The 21,023-nt window shown below is 45.3% G+C and overlaps 1 protein-coding gene across 1 annotated transcript in view; it reads right to left on the bottom strand.

The window, feature by feature from the left end:
- Positions 1 to 3,163: 3,163 nt before the first annotated feature.
- RAB38 (RAB38, member RAS oncogene family) overlaps positions 3,164 to 21,023 on the bottom strand; it is a 33,359-nt gene continuing 15,499 nt past the window's right edge. Inside the window, exons 2-3 of the mRNA XM_053385548.1 lie at positions 19,425 to 19,705; positions 3,164 to 3,491 (exon numbers count right to left, since the gene is read on the bottom strand). Coding sequence (XP_053241523.1) covers positions 3,339 to 3,491; positions 19,425 to 19,705 — 434 coding nt within the window. The 3' untranslated portion in view covers positions 3,164 to 3,338. The remainder of the gene's footprint in view (positions 3,492 to 19,424; positions 19,706 to 21,023) is intronic.

Below are 21,023 nucleotides of genomic sequence, written 5' to 3' on the forward strand. Positions count from 1 at the left end.
CACAATACCCTTCTTCAGGATAGAGCTCTCTCCCCAGGGTCTATAGGTCCATTTCGGAGTGAAGGGTTCAAGCAGAGGGGTTTTGTGCATGCAAATCTCACACTCCTCTCTTTTAATCAAAGAAACATTGGGAAGATGGATATAAACACCTGTGGCCCACCCCAATGTTGTCGGACTCAAATTCCCTGCAACCCCAGCCAGCATGTTCAATGGTCAGGAGGGACATAGAGTCTCTATTCTCGCTATACACACATTTCTTGGGCTTTGCAAACAAAAAGCACCACAATCGGGGGCTGGATTCTTTATTTCTTTGGAACAAAAAGTTTTCCCTCTGTAGAAAGTGTAGCGTTTCATTTCAAGAACTGCATCTTAAGGCTTGTGATCACGTTCTAGTAGCAGTGCAGCTCTTCTGTTGAAATCTCAGTGGATGCATCACTCTTGTTCTTAAGATGTGTAGCACATTTTAAGGAGCGGGAATAAAACACCTGGATTTCTGCATGCCCTTGTTGAGGTAGCCAAGTGTGATCATCTCTGGTTGACAACATTAAGGCTCCCTGTGTGCAGATGGACTCCAACTCCCATCAGCCTCAGCCAACATTATATCCCGATCAGGGATATTATGGGAATTGGAGTCAAACCTCAAAAGGTGCCTTGTCCCTGCTATACACTTTCCTGGGAATAATTCCCATTAAACTCAATGGGGCTTACTTCCAAGTGGCCATTTATATAGATCTGTGGTGCCGGTGACTAGTTTGCAGTGTATGTGTCTACTCAGAAGTTCTCATTGAGTCCAATGAGACTTACTTTCAGGAAGGTAGTGACAGCTGAAGGCTATGTCACAGGTGCCATGAGAATCCTGAAGGATTAAAAGTCAGTCGAGATGTACTACATTAAGGCTGCAATTTTAAATGAAATTTATCCAGGCAACTGATCACCAACTGAGCTATCCAGCTGATAGGCACCCTGGCTTGGGAGCAAATTCTGCTAAAATCAGCGGGGCTGAAATTCCAAAGAAACAAAACCAGAGGATCCTAAGAGTTGGAGAGTGCTTTATAGGTAGTTTAGTCCATGGAAAAGGACCTGTGACCCTCTAAATGAGGGGGCAGCGAACCTGTAGCTCTCCAGCTGTTGTTGAACTACAACTCTCCTCATCCCTGACCATTGGTTATGCTGGCTTTGTGTTGGGAGTTGTAGTTTGGCAACATTTGGAGGGGCACAGATTCCCTACACCTGCTCTAGATATTTTTGGGACCCCCAAGTCCCATCAGCCCCAATGGTCAGAGGTAATGGATACACAAGCCAGCCACATCTGGAGAGCTATAGGTTCCCTAATGCAGGGCCCGTCCATCTGGTTTTGAGCTGCATACAAGCAAGGAGTCGGTAGAACTCACCATCCTCTAATTGTAGTGCAGAAGGTGTAGCTTTTCACACCATTGTGTAATAAGTTTCAGTCACCTGTGAGCAAGCACGGGCATGCCATACTATTAATCTCTGCAACAGCTGTGAAAGGCTCAATGCGAGTTTGCAAAATTTCTTTTCAGATTCGGGGAGGCGACAAATGACCTGATTTCGCTGGAGGAGTGGCATTCTTGTACAAGTGATCTGCCATCTTCCAATTTCTTTAAAAAGTCAGGACTTTTCCAGATTATTTTCAGTTTGCCATAGTGGATGCACTATGTTCAGTTTGTCACTTTTTCAGTTTGCCACTATGTTGGATGCAGACTTTGTGATGCTCTGAGCAGATCCATTGAAATCAATGGGACTTAAGCCTAGGCAGTGGCATAGCAATGTCAGGTGGTACCCGGTGCAAAAAAAATATTCTCTCCCCACTCCCCCTGAAATCTAGTTGGACTCCCAAGAGACTGTGATCTACACACAGTATAAAAAGACTGGCTGTGATCTACCAATTGTCATTGCCAGGAGCTGTTGAGCTTTTTTAAGGGAAGGATTGGCCAAAGTTCTTGAACTTTTTTTGGGGGGGGTTTCCTCTGCTGGTTTGCTCGTCTGCCTCCTTCCCATCCTCTCCCTGCCTGCCTGCCTGCATGCCTCCTCCAGCAGAACTGTGAAAACGAAGGGGGAAGGGGAGAAGGATGCCTGCAAAGCACTGCAGCTACTGCCCTTCCCACGACGGCTCAAGGTAGGCAGGAATTGCGGATGGCCGTGGCGCCAAATGTCACCCCCCTAGGAGATGACACCCAGGGCGCTCCACCCCCAACGCACCCACCTTGCTCCGCCCCTGAGTCTAGGAATGACTAGAGTTGTGGACCCAACTCTAGGGGGTTTCCCTCACTTTATAGATTACCAATATGCACGAGTGCATATAAATTCATGGAGAGCAAAGCTGTCAGTGGCTGCTAGTTATGGTGGCTGCATGGAACCTCCAGGATTAGGGACAACATATCTCTAGATGCCAGTCATGGGGAATAGTAGCAGGAGAAGGACAAGCGTCCTTATGTTCTGCTTGTGAGATTCCCTGAGTTATCTGATTGGCCACTTGAAGAGATAAAAGGCTGGTGTCTGGTTTGATGCAAGAGGGATTGTACATTCCTATGGTTTATTTTTGTGCCCAGAAGAAACCTGAAAGGGGGAAAGGGCATGAATGAAAAACTGCAGCATAAGACACACTTGGAATTAATTTTTGTCACTCTCTTGGTTAAAGCAGGAGGCAGGCAGAGTGGGTCGTGCAGCAGAGCCAACCCTCAGAACAGGAATGAAAACATCTGCTTGTCCCCAAGGCAGACTTCCGATTCCCAAATGACTCATCTGAGCAGTAGGAAATACTGCCAGAATCTAGAGCTCATGTCACTGGGCTGCAGAGCTGCAGAGCAAAATATATATATTCCACCCCCCGCCCACTAAAAATCCCTAGAAGAAATATTGCATTTAACCCCATCATATATTCTCGCAAAATAGCTGTGGATATTCAACTCTTTTAAAAAATAATTTTGCTTTCTGTGGGTATGCTTGTAACTGTGATGTATCCCCAGAAAGCAAATTTTAAAGTCTCCCTCAAGCAGGTATTCACAAAAGAAGCAATGAATGTAATATCTCAGCCTTCTTAAAGAGAGCACCTTGGCTGAGCTGTGATGATTCAGAGAAATAGCCCAGACTGTGAATATCAAACATTTGGGGGGGACCCTACAAGGCAAACCATCCAAAAAAATTTAAAGCAACAACTTTGATATATATATTTTTTTCAACCACATGTTGGGGAAGAATGCGAATTTCCTGATCTTGGTTTCGTGTTCTGGAGTAGCAAAGGCTGGGCTACGTGGAGACGCTTTTCTCTCGTGAGTTATTTGCTCAGTTCCATTGTCCACAAACAGCTCGGAAGTTACTTAGGACTTAAAGCAAGCTGAGCAGCTGACGAGCTTGGAGGAATTCAAGTGCGGTTTGACAACATCGGGTTCGATGGGCTGCACTGGGTCGCTCTCGCTAGCAATGATGTGTTTCACCAAGCACCTGGAAGCTTCGTCAATGTTTATGTTTTCCTGCAGGTGAAGGAAAAAAGAAGGCGCACAAGTTAGATCTCGGGTCTACCCAGTTCAGTATTGCTCACACTGACTTGCAGCAGCTGGATATGATTTCAGGCAGGAGTCTTTCCCATCCCTTCCTGGAAATACCATCCGGGATTGAATCAGGAGCCTTCTGCCCGCAAGGCAGCTGCTCTGCCACTGTATCCAAAGGCAACACAATGACCAAGTACAACAATGCGATGTCAATATAAACTCTTTATATACCGTATTTTTTGCTCCATAAGACACACTTTTTTCCTCCTAAAAAGTAAGGGGGAATGTCTGTGCATCTTATGGAGCGAATGCATGGTCCCTGGAGCCAAATTGCCCAGGGGCAAAAAGCAGATCATGCTCTTTTTTTTAGAAAGAGGGAAGGGGGTGTTGAAACGAAGCCGCTGAGCAGCTGAGCAGCAAGCGATCGGCAGGGGAGATAAGGGACTCTAGAGATAAAGGAGGCTGCCTGGGAGGGGGGAGGTAAAAGCACAGGAATCCTCAGGATTTTTGCATTGGGTCACCCCAAATTCTCCATCAGATCACATAGCATGTCCAGGGCTACAGCCTGCACCAAAAAAACCCACGCATCTACTGCTTTGTGGGGCTGCAATGGCGCAAAAATGTGGTTACAAAGCACCGATCCACATGGATCCTCAGGATTTTTGCATTGGGCTACCCCAAACTCACTGTCGAATCACATATCATGTCTGTGGCCACAGCATGAACCACAAAAATCATACATCCACTGTTTCGTTCAGAATATTTTTTTTCTTGTTTACCTCCTCTAAAAACTAGGTGCATCTTATGGTCAGGTGAGTCCTACAGAGCAAAAAAATACGGTAATCTATACAGAACATTGTACAATATGAAATATATGAAATATGCACTCTGCAAAACCAAATAAACAGAAGTCTTCTAAATCTCTGAAAGTCACAAAATATGCACTTTTGATGGATTCTCAAATAAACATAATTCTTATAGGTCTCTGAAAGTCTTTGTGGGCTATGCCACTGAGCTACCCAGGAGGTCTGTCTGGATGCTCTTTGATGGACTTTCCTATCACCAATTCTCTGCCAGTAGCATTGAGTGCGTATTGACGGATCCAGCTGAAAGTGCTGGCTTTAACAGGTAAGGTTTGAACAGTTTGGGACCTTGTTATTTTAAGGGCCACCACCTATTATTAAATTTCTATGCCACCTTTCATCTGAAGACCACAAGGCAGTTAACGATGTAAAAACACAAACATACATGCCATAATAATGAAAGCAATGACACTACACACATGCAAAGCTTTCCAAGCCTTCGATTGGCCTCCAAGGTCCTGTCCTCTGGCCCCCCATAATCATCAGATTGATGTCTTGCTAGCTGTCTTCCAGGAAGTGTGCACCCCCCCTTTATTGGTGATCCATTTTGCGTACTACCTCATCGGATTTTGTGGCTTTCATGCTGGGACTAATGTTTTTGCTGCTGCTGTTTTGGGTTGTTTTGACATTTATTGGCCTGTTTTTAATCCTGTTATATACCTGATGCATTGCTTGTCTGTCCTTGTGAAGGTTTAGCATGACAGGCAAGGTATAAATATCTGAAATGCAAACATACAAAAGGAGGAAAGTGGCACAGACTGGAGTCTGAATATAGCAAAGGCAATTGAAGCGAACAAATGAACTCTGGATTGGATTTAAGAATCCTGAACAGGCATGTCATACCCACCCAGTGATTGGGGGAAAATGGGACATCCCATTTTTTCATGCAAGATCGCAGCAGCCATTTTGAGTGTGCACTCTTGCTCTCACCCCAAGAAAAATGCTTTATTTGGGGCTGTGATCTTGCACAGTGCCAAAAAAATGCATTTTGGGGTGTCATGTGAGATTGCACCCTGAAAAAGTGTTTTTTGTGGGCAAGATCATTGTGTGGGTCATGTGACTTGCCCAGAAGAGCATCCCGGAAGATGCACATCTCGGTTTTTTATCTGAAAGGGTTGGACAGTATGGGCTCTGCTTTCAGAATGGACCCATGAAATTCCTCACCACCAAGAAAGAAGAAGAGTTTGGATTTGATATCCCGCCTTTCACTCCCCTTCAGGAGTCTCAAAGCAGCTAACAATCTCCTTTCCCTTCCTCCCCCACAACAAACACTCTGTGAGGTGAGTGGGGCTGAGAGACTTCAAAGAAGTGTGACTAGCCCAAGGTCACCCAGCAGCTGCATGTGGAGGAGCGGAGACGCGAACCCGGTTCCCCAGATTACGAGACTACTGCTCTTAACCACTACACCACACTGGCTCTCAAAAGCTGGAGAAAATGTGGACACCCCTTTCTAAATGTGCCCAATCCAAGTTGGGGCTGCTCAGTGAATAGAAGCAAATCTCCCACCCATCTGAGATAGCTCAGTCGGTGGAGCATGAGACTCTTTGGTTGTGGGTTCGAGCTCCACATTAGGCAAATGTTTACTGTACCTCAGGAGGTTGGACTAGATGACCCTTGGAGTCCCTTCCAACTCTACAATTCTGTGAGTCTATAATACTTATCCCAGGGTAATTAACTGCATGGCTGCGTTCAGAGATGCTTGTGTGTGGTGGACCCAGCCAGATATTGGCTCTTGATCGCTTGCACCTCACTGTGAAATTTAACAGCTTACACGGTGGCGATGGATGGAGAGCAGGCACCAACCTCAAAGGACTTGAGTCTATCATACAACATTCTGAACAGACCTGCAAATTCCTTTGGTTGACCATAAGTGACTGTCAAGGTGTTGTAGAATGCTTTGAGCTGAAGGCAACTTGAGCAACTGATATTTCCTCTGCTCTTTGAAAACTGGGTGGAGGAACCTTAAACAAGTGAAGCATCACTGGTGCAAGATTCCTCAGCCTCATTTCAGGAGACGCCCCCTACCCCGGTCAAAGTAGCACCATACAACATAGTCAACCCTATTCAGAAGCTCACACTTAAGAACCTAAGAACAACCCAGGTAGGTCAGACCAAAGCCCCATCTAGCCTAGTATCCTTTTCTCACAGCAGCCAAGCAGATGGAAAGCTCACACATTCTTTGGCCGACCATGTGAAAGTAATATGACCCATAAATAGAAAACCGAACACGACCCAATTTGACTGGTACAGTGGAACCTCAGTTTTCAAGCGTCTCAGAAGCTGAACAATTCAGAACCTGGACACTGAAAACCCGAAAGTGAACGCTTCCGTTTTTGAACGCGCCTCAGAAGTTGAACGGCTTCCAAGGCATGTTTCTCCATCGAAATTGCTGGCCACCCATTGCGCCTCGGTTGTTGAACATTCCAGAAGTTGAACGGTCTTCCGGAATGGATTACGTTCAACAACCAAGGTACCATATCAATTTATCATGCATTTTTGGAAATGGAATACAAATTCTGCAGAGAAACATACTACTAGAATAGTTTCAATGGTACATGTCCCACCCATGGCACATTTAGGCACACAATTTTGGGATTTCTGTTCTGTTACTAGGACACACACCACAATGCTCAAAACTTTCAGGTTTATCGTTATTGAGCATCGTAACATTAACCTGAAGAGAAAATATGACACTTTACTGAATAGGCCTTCAAGCAATTTCGGGCTGCAGTTCAGAATTCGTCACCAGTATAATTTTTGCATTTTTCATACAGCTGTAAAACAAACACACAACATTAATGCCTAGAGCTTTCATTTCTAATACCTGAAATAAATCCTGTCACATCTGGGTGCCTTGCTTTCTTTGCTGACATAATGTGCCTTTATTAGTTTTAGTTTTCATGGGCTGCTTCCCACTTCCAAATGAAATGGTTTATGATTGGCCACGTAAATCTCTTAGGATTGATGATTCTTATGGTCTAGGGATGTTAAGCTGTGTCTAGAATTTACACAGTCAAGCAGTTTATGGTAAGGTGGAATTGTGTGTCCTTTGAAACCCAGGGAAAACTGTATACTGGAAGTGCAACAGCAGAGATCATTCAGTTTGTAACTTAAGGGTTAATCCAATAAAGGGTTAATTCATTAAATAAAGTGTGTTGGGTGACACTGGTGAATGCTGAATGCTCTCCCCCCAACAAAAAATGGCTTATCTGGTACCTACACAGTTAATATTTTTGGTTAAGGATGCCCCCGCCGATTTAAAAACCTCCCTGTCTCGAATGGATCATTTTCATCGCCCTCATTTTCATTAAGATTCATGCTGTAACTTGAGTTTTATTGCATTCTGTAACGCTGATTGTTTTATCGATTGCTGCTGTGTCAGCTGCCCTTGGAAGCGTTCTGTCTGAAGGGTTTGGATGCAAATGGAGAGAACAAATAAACGCTTTTAATTCCCACCCTCCGTTAACAGAGATTGCCCCAGGTCCTTGCCTTCTGTTCAACAGGCACCAAGGAAGCGGAGGGAGGGGGACTTTGCAGAGATTTGTCCCCCCACCCTTGGGTGTGTTCTGTCAAAGGCCAGTTCAGAAGGCCAGCAACCTAATCACTTAATCACAATGACTATTTACATTTGCAGTCCTGCCCTTGGTAGCTCCAGCTACTGACATCTACACAATGGAAAAGCAGAGGGTGAGGAACAATTTCCCTCCCTGTCAAGGACAGACTCTGCTGGAGGAAGGTAAATCTGTCAGGGGCTGCACATGAGCAGAGTTGAAGTCAGCAGTGGGTTTTCCCCATTTTCTCTGCCACCCACTTTGAATTATGCTAGGAAATTCTTGGGGTTCACTGGGAGCTTATCTGGGATTCCTCCAGCATAAAGAGAAATCTGATTGGACTGCTTTTATTTGGGGGGGGTGAGGGGGAGGTTTCTGGAAACAGGGAAGGGAAAGAAATTAAATTCAGTTTGCATTTAAAGGAAAACCTACATAATTTCCACTCTCCAAAACAATGCACGAACTGAAACACAGGCATCTTTCAAAATTCGTATTTGACCAAATTTTGCAACACAGAACTCCACTCAAGCGGTGTGTAGAAAAATGCACATTTTGTGTGTGCATAAAAATGCATGTATAGATATAACCTTGTAGTAGGGGGAAATGCTTTGAAAAAAAATGTGAACGTTAGGAGAAGTTCACACTAAAATGATGATCAATTTTCATGAGAACTTTAAAAAATTGCAAATTGATGCGGAAATGTGAGGGAACTGAATTTAAGATTGGGGGGGAAACCAGATCAGAAACCAGGAAGATCAAGTATTTCTAAAAGACTGGAATAATTTTTTTATAGTATTTAAAAGACCACTGTAAACAGTTAAAATAATTGGCAGGGATACAATGACACTTGCAATGTGAAATGAACTTTGGAAACTATGAATATATAACAGATATCTAAAGGTAAAAGATGCAGAAAAAAATACTTTGGAAATGGAAACCATGGAGGGAGGGGAGGAGGTGCAAAGGTTCGAAAGAACTTCTTTATTTTAATGTTTTGAAATGGTTAAAGTTAAAATGTATAAATTTATGTAAAACCAATAAAAAATTACAGTGGTGCCCCGCAAGACGAATGCCTCGCAAAACGAAAAATGCGCAAGACGAAAGGGTTTTTCGGTTTTTGCGTCGCTTCGCAAGACGATTTTCCCTATGGGCTTGCTTTGCAAGATGAAAACGTCTTGCGAGTTCATTCGCTTTTTTCTTAAAGCCGCTTGAAGAGGCGCAGTTGCGACGGACGGTGCTTCGGAAGACGAAAAACATCGCAAGACGAAAAGACTCGCGGAACGAATTAATTTCGTCTTGCGAGGCACCACTGTATATATATATATATATATATATATATATATATATATATATATATATATAAAAGAATTTAAGATAGGGGGGAAATGAGCAAATTTGAGAAACCAACTGACAGATTCACCCATCCCTATCTAGCGATGCTGAAGAAGGGGCTTTCTGAGCTAGGAAAATGAAAAGAATCTTTAGTTCAGAAGAACTGCGACTCATTAACAGCTTGTATCCTGTTGCAATGAGAAGAACAGAGATGTTTCTCAATCTGGACCTCTGGATTCTGAAATGAGGCCAAGGATAGATAAACGGTTGCCATGGTCACCAGGTCTTGGCCTAGCAGGACATAACAGACAGGGCCGGATTTCCGTATAAGCTAAACAAACTATAGCTTAGGGCCCCACTCTCTTGGGCCCCCCCCAAAAAAAAATTAAAGGAAACCCCTGGATGTACATTTCCAAAATATAAGATAAAAAATAATTAAAATACAACCTACATACAGCAACAGTATTTTGTGTTGTGTAGGCTCCTATGATGTAAGTAATGGGCCCTGCCTGCTAGCCTGCTCCCTAAAATATCACTGGTGTGCTCATTTCTATATCAAATACTTTGATAAAACACATACTATGTTAGGCGCAAATGGCTTTAGATACCTATTAGGTCCATAAATTACCATATGGCATATATTCAACACAAAAAACAGTGACAATTTGTTGTTGACAAAGGACAGCTGGATATCTAAAGGGCCCCATTACCTTCAGTAGCTTAGGGCCTCATCAAACCTAAATCCAGCCCAGAAGAGGATACCCCCAATGGCTCTGGGTCCAGTCTAAGACCCCAGGAGCACACTGGCCAAAACAAACAGAAGCTCTCATCAGTGAGATGCTTTCAGCTGGTTTTTTGCTAGTATATTTGCAATGAATTTTACAAAGTGTTTTCAGGCTCTGGTTATAACCCTCTTGCCCACTGGTGCTCAGACCCTGTTTGAAGGCTTTCCATAGGCTTCTGGTTGGCCACTGGGAGAACAAGCTGCTGGAGTAAATGGGACGTTGGTCTGAACCGGAAGACTCTTCTCAAGTTCTTCCACGTAGCTTCCACGTGTCACAACGGAAGCGAAGCAGAACTGCAAAGGAAGGCCATTATTTCCTGAGCACCGACCTAATACTTATCTCATCTCTATGTGGTAGTTCTGGCTATCTTATAACGGCTTCTTTAGAAAATGTCAGCAGAGCACAGTGGAAATGCTCATGCAGGGGGAATAGTGCAGTGCAGTGGCAAACATGCTGGATTTGGAGCAGGGAGACCAGGATTCAGGTCCATTTCCTTCTCAGAGATGAAGCTCAGTGTGTGCCCTCCAAAACCTCACAGCTGAATATAGGCATAGATCAGTCTGTGTCAACCTGGTGTCCTCCGTCTGTCTTGGACTACAATTCCCATCAACCCCAGCTGGCACTGGCGGGAGTTGTAGCCCCAAACAGCTGGGGATCATCAGGTTCACTAAGGCTGGCACAAATCTTGTGTACTTACAACACTTCTATTCTGCATCTCATATACACACCCCTGAAAACACTTCTTTGCCTGTATCAGAATCATAGAATTGGAGAGTTGGAAGGGACCACCCTTGCAATGCAGGAATCTTTTGCCCAATGTGGATCATGAACCCACAGCCCTGAGATTAAGCTGCATGCTCTACTGATGGAGGGTACCATACTCACTGAGGGACACCCAGAACTTTACAAACAGATAAAGGTAAAGGGACCCCTGACCATTAGGTCCAGTCGCGGATGACTCTGGGGTTGCGGCGCTCATCTCGCTTTACTGGCCGAGGGAGCCGGCATTTGTCCACAGACAGCTTCCGGGTCATGTGGCCAGCATGACTAAGCCGCTTCTGGCGAACCAGAGCAGCGCACGGAAATGCCATTTACCTTCCCGCCGGAGTGGTACCTATTTATCTACTTGCACTTTGACGTGTTTTTGAACTGCTAGGTTGGCAGGAGCAAGGACTGAGCAACGGGAGCTCACCCTGTCGCAGGGATTCAAACCACCAACCTTCTGATCGGCAACCCCTAGGCTCTGTGGTTTGGACCACAGCGCCACCCACGTTACAAACAGACTCCTGCTCAAACCAATGGGATGCCCGCCCCCCGACTGCAGCCCCTACCACCTAAAGCTGATCCGGAGCATCCCCAACTCTCAGAGCAGATTTAGGGTGTGGGGGCTGCAGGGAAAAAGTGTTTGTTGAGTATTTGGGGCACACTTGCTTAGAAAACATACAGTGGATCATTTCAGGGTGTGCAATGCTCATGTATCTAATAAAACATTTTTAAATAAATGAAACAAAATGGCAGATTTCACTTATATATATTTTAAGTGGCTATTTTATCTTGCCGACATTTCTGTGTTCTTCTTTTTTTTAAAAAATGGTTCATATCCACCCCTGCCCTTAGGAATGGGGCAAGGTAGAAAACTAAGATAGTACCTGCATAATATTCAAATCTTTCTCTCTCACATACACACCTGTATACACGAAGGGCACCTACCCATCCTTGTGTCACAACCCTGCCAGCCCTCCATCCTGCCCTTTACCCCTCATTCAGACTCACGTATCCTCAACAGCTCCCTCAAGCAACCCACATCCTAACATCCCCCTCACATATCCTCAGGGTTCCCCCGAGTTCCGCCATCCCTGCATTTTCCAAACTTCTCCTGTTGTTCAAAACTGCCATTTTAAAACCTGCTCTTCCCTTTCGATCCCCTCCTGCACTCCAATTTCATGCAAATCCAGGACTGTGATGCAGCGTGGCATATCCTCCAGAGGGTGCTGCACTGTGACTGCCTTACATTTTTATTATATAGAAAGATAGCAACCTACAGCCTTAAGGAGGGGTGCAGTGGAGCCTCGGGTTGTGGATGTAATCTGTGACTGAGGCACGTCCGCAACCCGCAGCATTCTTAACCTGCAGCGCCACGCCTGCGCACACATGTGACGCGATTTGATGCTTCTGTGCATGCGCAAAGCGTGATTTAGTGCTTCTGCGCATGTGCGAGTGGCGAAACCCGGAAGTAACCCTTTCTGGTACTTCCATGTTTCCCACGGTCCGCAACCTGAAAATGCAAAACCCGAAGTGTTTGTAACCTGAGGAACCACTGTATAGGAATCTGCCTTTTACATTGGTCCACCTAGCTCAGCATTGTCTACACTGACAGGCAGCGGCTCTCAAGGATTTTCAACAGGGAGCCTCTCCCAGTCCCAGCTAGGGATTCTGTTAGGGATTGAACCAGGGACTTGTGATTCGAGTACCCGTCCCCCGCTTGGGGAATGAAGACACGTAGACACAGTATATTAGGTTAATGGGCAAGAAAAAGGCCACAACTTTATTGATTACAGCATGTGAGAAGGTATTGGCTTAGGCATTGGACCACAGAAAATTGACTCCACCCACTCGGAGAGCGGTGAGTCTGATGAGGGGTTAACCACCAGTAGGGGGAGCCTGTTGATGCAAATACAACTATAAGCTCTCCCCTGATGTCACTGGGGGTCGTGCCATGGGCCCCCGCCACACAGGGCATCGGACAGGATCCACGACTGCCGGATTCCTTTAACAGAATACCCAAAAGTGAAGGGGTAGGCGATGGCCACACCTTGCCCTTCCATACACCAACAACACATTCCAATGCCTAACCTCCAAATACCAAGAAAGTTGTGACGATTGCTATGAGGTAGGCGAAAAAAACCAAGAGGCCGGTGCCAATTTGCCAATTGGAAAAAACTCCTACCAGGCCCCCTGGGCAACCAGGGCGACCAGCCATGGGTCCATAGCAAGGCCAAGCGAGAAGCTATGCCCTACAGGGAGTGGTGGGTGGGTGACTCATGGACGATCAGGAGCGCAATGGCGGGGAGAGCTGGCGTGGCCGCATTTGAGCAGTTAAACCACGGCCCTGTGGTGTCACCCGATTGGGTGCCCAACTGGGAGGCATGGCGCGCCAGCGGTGACGAGGGGCAGGGGGCCCCTGAGTGAGGCGGGAATCGTCTCCCGCTCACAATCCCTCCCCTCCGGAAGGAGGAGAGGCTCTTTTGTACACAAAGCCAATGAACTACCACTGATCTACAGCCCTTTCATTTCGTTGCATGAACGGCAACAAAAACGGAGAAACAAATCAAGACAGAGCATGGTATTGGCTGTGCGCCATGCGCAAGACGTTAGCACTAATTACTAGAACAGCTCATGTTTTGGACTCAGCTTATCGCAGGGCCTGCTACACAACAGCTAAGGTTAAGCTTACAGATTTATGTCTGAGCTCTCCCTGCCAAGACGTGGCGTTCCTTCCAAAATCTATAGCAACTGCATGCAGATTCCCCTAAATCTCCAGAGAGCTAATTATGCAAGAAAAAAAATCTGCTTTTTTTAGGCTGATGAAGACGCTGTGCAGGAGATCCATGATTAGGATTCCCCTGTTTTCATTTTGCTGATTAAAGCCATGTAGAGCCATGCTTTGAAGAGGGGAGGGGATGTTGAATCCTTTATCCCTGCCTCGCCCATGTCAATTAGCACAGGGGAGGGAAATAAGATTGGAACAGTAAAAGTGCCTGTTTTATTTCGCTCCAGGAGCCAACATTAGCTTTAGGAATGCAGAAAAGAGGCCACCACTTCTCTGAACTAACTGACTTTATTTATTTGCAGTCCATGGACAACTATAACACAACAATTAGCAATAAATAACGTAAAGAGAAATGCACATTAATGCAGCTCAGATAAAACACAGAGTTATAACAACACTAAACAGTGTGAGTCTCTCTGTGTGTATGGCGATCAGAAATGCTCTAACAAAAACAGCCACATTCAAAAACGTTGCCATCTGTGATCGACTTACTGGAGCCTTGAAGCAGACTGATTTTTAAAAAGGCAGCATCTTTTTGTTCTTTGGGGTTTTGTGGTATCTGCCATCTAACAAATTAGAACGTTCAACCTTGTCAAAAAGAAAGAAACTGCCTATATTTAGGGATAGTTAACTTTCCCAAGTCTGGCTTTCCATCTTTACAGAAGGGGCGCGGTACCAGCGACTGAGGGGAACAGGGTTCTCACACAACTCCTTGATGCTCTTGGAAACTGATATCCTAAAGCCCCTGTTCAGCCATTAATTTGACACCATTCGGATCCCACAGTTCACAGGTAAGAGGGTGACAGACCTATTGAGCTTATTTTTGCACCACGGGCTTCAACCAAGGTGATTTGAAAGAATCAAACATGCCGTAGAGACCAAGGAAAACTCACAAGCAGGCTGTTATGATAAAGGCCTCCCTCTGACAGATTCATAGTGGGAGGGGGGGAGCTTCGGATCCAACCCAATGGACCAGTTGAGAGAAGCATACCTCTGTTTAATAAGTAATAATAATAATAATAATACAGTCATACCTCTTGTTATGTTTGCTTCAGGTTAAATCTTTTCAGGTTGCATCCTGTGGCGACCTGGAAGTACTGGAAAGGGTTACTTCCGGGTTTCACCGCTCGTGCATGCGCAGACGCTCAAAATGATGTCATGCGCATGCGCAGATGCGGGTTGCATTCTCCTCAGGTTGCGAACGGGGCTCCAGAACGGATACCGTTCGCAACCAGAGATACCACTGTAATAGTAGTAATAGTAGTAGTAGTAGTAATTATTATTATTATTATTATTATTATTATTATTATTAATTATTTATATCCCGCCCATCTGGCCGTGTCTCCCCAGCCACTCTGAAAGGCTCCAAGAGAATATTAAAAACACACAAAAACATCAAATATTAAAAACTTCCCTAAACAGGGCTGCCTTTGGATGTCTTTTAAAGATAAGATAGCTGCTTATTTCCTTGACATCTGATGTGAGGAGAACCTGAGCTTACAGGGTTAAACAGCTCAGAGTGTACGTCCTGCCTACTGTTGGGAGGGGGGAACTTCTGCGTCATATCCGAGAGACTAAACCCTTTGTCTCTCTCTACTTTCGCTTTTGAGGAGAGTGGATGTGTTTTCACGATGCTGTTCGACAATGGATAGTCTGCTGTAAATAAAACTGCTTTTAGCTGCTAAGATCCTGAGTGGACTTTATTTAGCACACTGAAGAAAGCACTGAAGCTTACAGCTTTCTCTAACCGCTGCTGCTTAACTCTGCGTTTTGCTCAGAGCATCGGAATGTGGCCTTTGAAGTCCGAGGCCTAGCAAGGAGCTGCACAGCCGAAGCGGGCTGGACGCCAGGATTTATCTGAGCAATAAATCAATCACCTTTACCATTCCACAGGGCAGGCGCCACCACCGAGAAGGCCCTCTGCCTGCTTCCCTGTAACCTCACTTCTTGCAGTGACTGAACTGCCAGAAGACCCTCGGAACTGGACCTTAGTGTCCAGGCTGAATGATGGGGGTGTAGATGCTCCTTCAGGTATACTGGGCCGAGGCTGTTTAGTGCTTTAAAGGTCAGCACCAACACTTTGAATTGTGCTTGGAAATGTACTGGGAGCCAATGTAGGTCTTTCAAGACCGGTGTTATGTGGTCTCGGTGGCCACTCCCAGTCAACAGTCTAGCTGCTGCATTCTGGATTAGTTGTAGTGTCCGGGTCACCTTCAAAGTTAGCCCCACGTAGAGCGCATTGCAGTAGTCATTGCAGTTGAGAGACGAGCAAGCTTTTGGTACTGCATGCAGTTCCTGCACCTCTCGCTTTGTGAGAGCTGAGAAACAAAGCAAGAAGTCTTCCACTAGTTATAGTTCCCGAAAGTATAGTTTGCCCAAACTAGGAAACTATGGTAAGCAGCTTTGGAACAAGCCAGAATATTAAGCCAACTTCAAAGCAACATAGGGTACAACATTGACTTACAGCCTTTCCTTTTGCATACTAAAACATGTTTTGTTATTCTGGCCTCTTCTGAAGCTGGAAACAATAGCTACCAGGTTCAGAGGAAACAGGAAACAATGGTCAATGGAACTACTTTGTTTGCTCATTGATGTGACCGGGGGCTGCATGCACAGCCCAAAGCCCCAGTCATGTCCAGGCTTCAAATGAATGAACTCAATGCCATTGAACTTCGAAGGTCAATTCTCAGCAGCCATAGCTGCTGGCCATTGATAAATTTGTTTTCCCCAAAGATGCCAGATCCTTTCTGAAAAGCTTTCGGAGTCAGCAGCAGCCAACACATTTTTTTTTTGGCAAATGAATTCCACATGTTATATTTATGAGTTCTATAAAGAAAAGTCGTTTATTCTCGGAGGCGTCACCAACCGCTAGACCTCGTGAGTGAGAGAAATGTTGCCATCCTGTGACCAAGTACAGTGGTACCTCGGGTTAATTACTTAATTCGTTCCAGAGGTCCGTTCTTAACCTGAAACTGTTCTTAAACTGAAGCACCACTTTAGCTAATGGGGCCTCCTGCTACCGCGCGCCGCCGGAGCACAATTTTTGTTCTCATCCTGAAGCAAAGTTCTTAACCTGGGGTACTATTTCTGGGTTAGCGGAGTCTGTAACCTGAAGCGTGTGTAACCTGAAGCATATGTAATCTGAGGTACCACTGTACTTCCTTTGGTAGAATCATAGAATCTTAAGAGTTGGAAGAGACCCAAGGGACATCTAGTCCAGCCCCCTGCAATGGTATGTCTTGAATCAGCTGCCTAAGTGGGGCAGTTGTTGGCTGTGTTGGAGAAACTGAATTATGGGGAAAAAACCTTTCCTCCACAAAATAAATGAAAACTTGATTTTTCTCAACTCCGTAGTGGATGGTTTCACTTTGCCGTTGGCCAAAGCACACTGGAGGCCCGATAGAGTTATTTAAGAGCTTGAAATAATTAGAATTTTTTAAAATTAAAAAAAAAATGGATGTAGTTAATTTCCAAGCTCGCTCTGGTCGAGTCTGGAGGCAGTTCTACACTCACACTCTCTCCTACTGAACTTACTAACTAATTTGGCTCCATTTGTAATACATTTTCAGTTCCCAGCAGCCGGATCTTCCTACATTCGGGAAAGCAATTACTGAAAGCCACTATGTTCCTTGCTCTCACTGCTTGTATCCAAAGGGGTAGCAAGGAAATGCTAACTGCTGAGTTTATCACAAGGAATGGCAATTCATGGAGTGGAAGGGGAAAATAAGCAAACCTGTCAACAGGTCGAAAAAGGATGCAGTGATGGACACCAAATTCATGGAGGATATCAGTGGCTTCTAGTGATGATGTCTGTGTAATAAGGTAAAGGTAAAGGGACCCCTGACCATTAGGTCCAGTCGTGGCCGACTCTGGGGTTGCGGCGCTCATCTCGCTTTATTGGCCGAGGGAGCCGGCATACAGCTTCCGGGTCATGTGGTCAGCATGACTAAGCCACTTCTGGCAAACCAGAGCAGCGCACGGAAATGCCGTTTACCTTCCCGCCAGAGCGGTACCTATTTATCTACTTGCACTTTGATGTGCTTTCGAACTGCTAGGTTGGCAGGAGCAGGGACTGAGCAATGGGAGCTCACCCCGTCATGGGGATTCGAACCGCTGACCTTCTGATCGGCAAGTCCTAGGCTCTGTGTTTTAACCCACAGCGCCACCCGTGTCCCTGTCTGTGTAATAGTACCTGCAATATTGGAGGCAGCATAGGGAATACAAGAGGGGAGATTGCTATTGCCTGAGAGCTTCCCATAAGCCTCTGGTTGGGTCTTTTCCCTGATCCTGCATTGAATGCATACAGAGCATGGTCAAAAGTGTGGGATGTGATCCATGAGAGGCAGTCAAGTACAACATTCCTTGAAATGCTAGAGAAGACATGCGAGGGAATGTTTGGTCCAGCCAGTCAAAACTTCCTGTTCCTCTTGGCTGGAGCACCCTTCTTTTGCATGTGATAGAAGGTGGGTGTGACCTAACCTGTCCAGGTAACAAAAGGATGAGTCACGCAGCAACCCCCTCTCTTTTTTACTTCCTTCTTCGTTTGACCAGCTTTTAGCTAGGACTGCTCTGCTAGTTCTCAGCTAGCAGAAGCGCTAGGATTATTCCCCCATATGGGGTAGATCCACATGTACATATTTGTAACTAAGTCTGCCTTCAGGAATCCAACTGTGAACCGATGTAAGTAAACTTCTTTTATTGACTTTGAATAAGATTGTGGTGTCTTTATTCTTTTAAGAGGGATTAAAGGGAACTTACCAGGAATGTACAATTTAATCTGAGACAGACTGAATTGTATAATAGTGAGAAGCTCACACGAGCTTGCAACCAGCTATCTGCTGTGCATGTAAAAAGGGGGAATGGAACTCTGCTACATAAAGGAACTTGCTAGCGCAAGTTAGGAAGGATATTAATAAACAATATAGCCTCTCCTGCTGCCCTGAACATTCCCACAAAGAGCAGGTATAAGCAGACTTCAGGCTTTCAAATGTACTTTACTTTTTACTAGAACTCTTGAGCTCCAACAGCTGGAGTCAGCTGCAAAATGTTGCCTGGGGATGGTGGAGCCACTTACAAAATGATGGCTCAGGGTATGGAACAAGTCGCCTATTGGGCTCCATGTGCTATGCACTTGATTTCCATATATATATATATATATATATATATATATATATATATATATAGCATACAACTCCCACAGCCTGAGAACCACTGTGATTTGTGGGAAGGGACCATAACACTACCATAGTAGACTGGAATTCACAGCTGAGTAGCAGAAGCTATTACAATATAGTAATTTAATTCACAGAAATTGTAAATGCTTGTCTATGCATGTGTTTAAATTTGATTGGTTGGTAGCTGAATTCCAGAGAGTTCTCTAGTAGTTCTCATGGGATTGGCTAATGCTGGTCACATGGGAGGAGACTCCATTTTACGTGAGGCAAGGTGACTGTGTTTTAGAATCCACTGTGAACACTGCTAAATTGGATAGAGTGTTGTAGTTCTTCTCTGCTTGAAAGAAAGAGAGCAAAAGCTGCAGGAGAAGATAAAAGTGGAAATCTCTCATAGGAGCTGCAAGGCATGGCCTAACTGAGATACAGAAGGCTGAAAGTGCTGAGCTCTGGAAAGAGAAGAAAATACAGTTGTTTGGAAATTAGAAGAGACTGCGATCCCATGCTTGGATAAGCATGTGACTGTGAATATTTTAATTTCCAAAGAAGGGTGTCGGTCATATATATGATTTGAGCTTCTTAGCTGCAATTTTGCTACCCTGACTTCAACCTTACGCCGTGTGCAGATGTGCAGGCCCCTTAAACATCGCAAGGACAAGTTACCTTTGCTGACGTTTCGAACCATCCCACAAAGCCATTCTCTTTGCAGAACTGCTCCATCTTGATGCCATTGTTCACCAGCAGCTCTTTGCCCTGGTCGCATTTGTTTGCCAAGAGAACCGCCGGCACCGGTTTGCCATTGGGGAGACTCAGCTTAGTGTCCAAATCCTCCTTCCACTTGGTGACCGCTTCAAAGGTTGCCGGCCTCGTCACATCAAAGACGATAAACGCTCCCATAGCTTCTCGGTAATAGACTCGCGTCATGTTCCCAAACCTTTCCTGACCTACAAACGAAGAAAGCACACACCGTTAAGTGGTTGCACACAAAGGAAGATCAATATTGAACAGATGGGGGGAATCTTTTGATTAGCTTGTTTCCTGGATTCAGGCTGGATGCCTGAGAATATAAGCATTGCCTAGATGAATCTCATCCCAGGCTCATCTGGCCAGACTGCTTTGGGAGGTGCTGAGCTCACTGGATGTATTTAAAAGGAAGCTGGTTGCTCATTCATCAGAGATGCTGTAATTGCAAGAATCTTACAGTGAAATGAGGAAATGGCCCAGGACAGCCGATAACCAGGGATGATAAGTATTTGACTGCTTCGATCTGTGGAACTTGCAACCGTGGTGTGCAGTCAGTGGATTAGGGAGGCTAGGCTGGTCACCTAAATGTTCCCTTGGTGCCTCCTTCCCAAAGCCCAGGAAGCTTCTGCCCGTCTTAAGGAGGGAAGTGTGATGCTAACAAACATCACCACTCCCAAATTGCCCTTGTAAGCTGGTGCCGATAGACAGCACAGTGCTTTTTTCATCACTCACTGAAAACCGTTTTTGTTCAGGCAAGCCTATTCAGACATGAACCTCATTTGCAGTACAGTGGTACCTCAGGTTACAGACGCTTCAGGTTACAGACACTTCAGGTTACAGACACTTCAGGTTACATACGCTTCAGGTTACAGACTCCACTAACCCAGAAATAGTACCTCGGGTTAAGAACTTTGCTTCAGGATGAGAACAGAAATTGTGCGGTGGTGGTGCGGTGGTAGCTGGAGGCCCCGTTAGCTAAAGTGGTACCTCAGGTTAAGAACAGTTTCAAGTTAAGAATGGAGCTCCAGAACGAATTAAGTTCTTAACCCGGGGTATCACTGTATATACATTAAAATCAGTATCATACAGTGGTGCCTCGCAAGACGAAATTAATCCGTTCCGTGAGGCTCTTCGTATAGCGGTTTTTTCGTCTTGCGAAGCAAGCCCATTGACAGCTTAGCGGTTTAGCGCTTTTAGCGGCTTTTAGCGGCTTTTAGCGGCTTATCAGCTTATCGGTTCAGCTGATAAGCGGCTTAGCTGCTTAGAAAAAGGGGGGGGGAGGGGAAAAACCCCGCAGGAACTCGCAAGACATTTTCGTCTTGCGAAGCAAGCCCATAGGGAAATTCGTTTTGAGAAGTGCCTCCAAAACGGAAAACCCTTTCGTCTAGCGGGTTTTCCGTCTTGCGAGGCGTTCGTCTTGCGGGGCACCACTGTACCACTTTAAATAGCCAGGTCTTCCCCCCCAAAATTTTGGACTGCAGTTTGTCAAGGGTGCTGAGGGTGGTTCGGAGACCCCAT

Source organism: Podarcis raffonei, chromosome 4, assembly GCF_027172205.1.
Source record: "Podarcis raffonei isolate rPodRaf1 chromosome 4, rPodRaf1.pri, whole genome shotgun sequence".
NCBI lineage: Eukaryota > Metazoa > Chordata > Lepidosauria > Squamata > Lacertidae > Podarcis > Podarcis raffonei.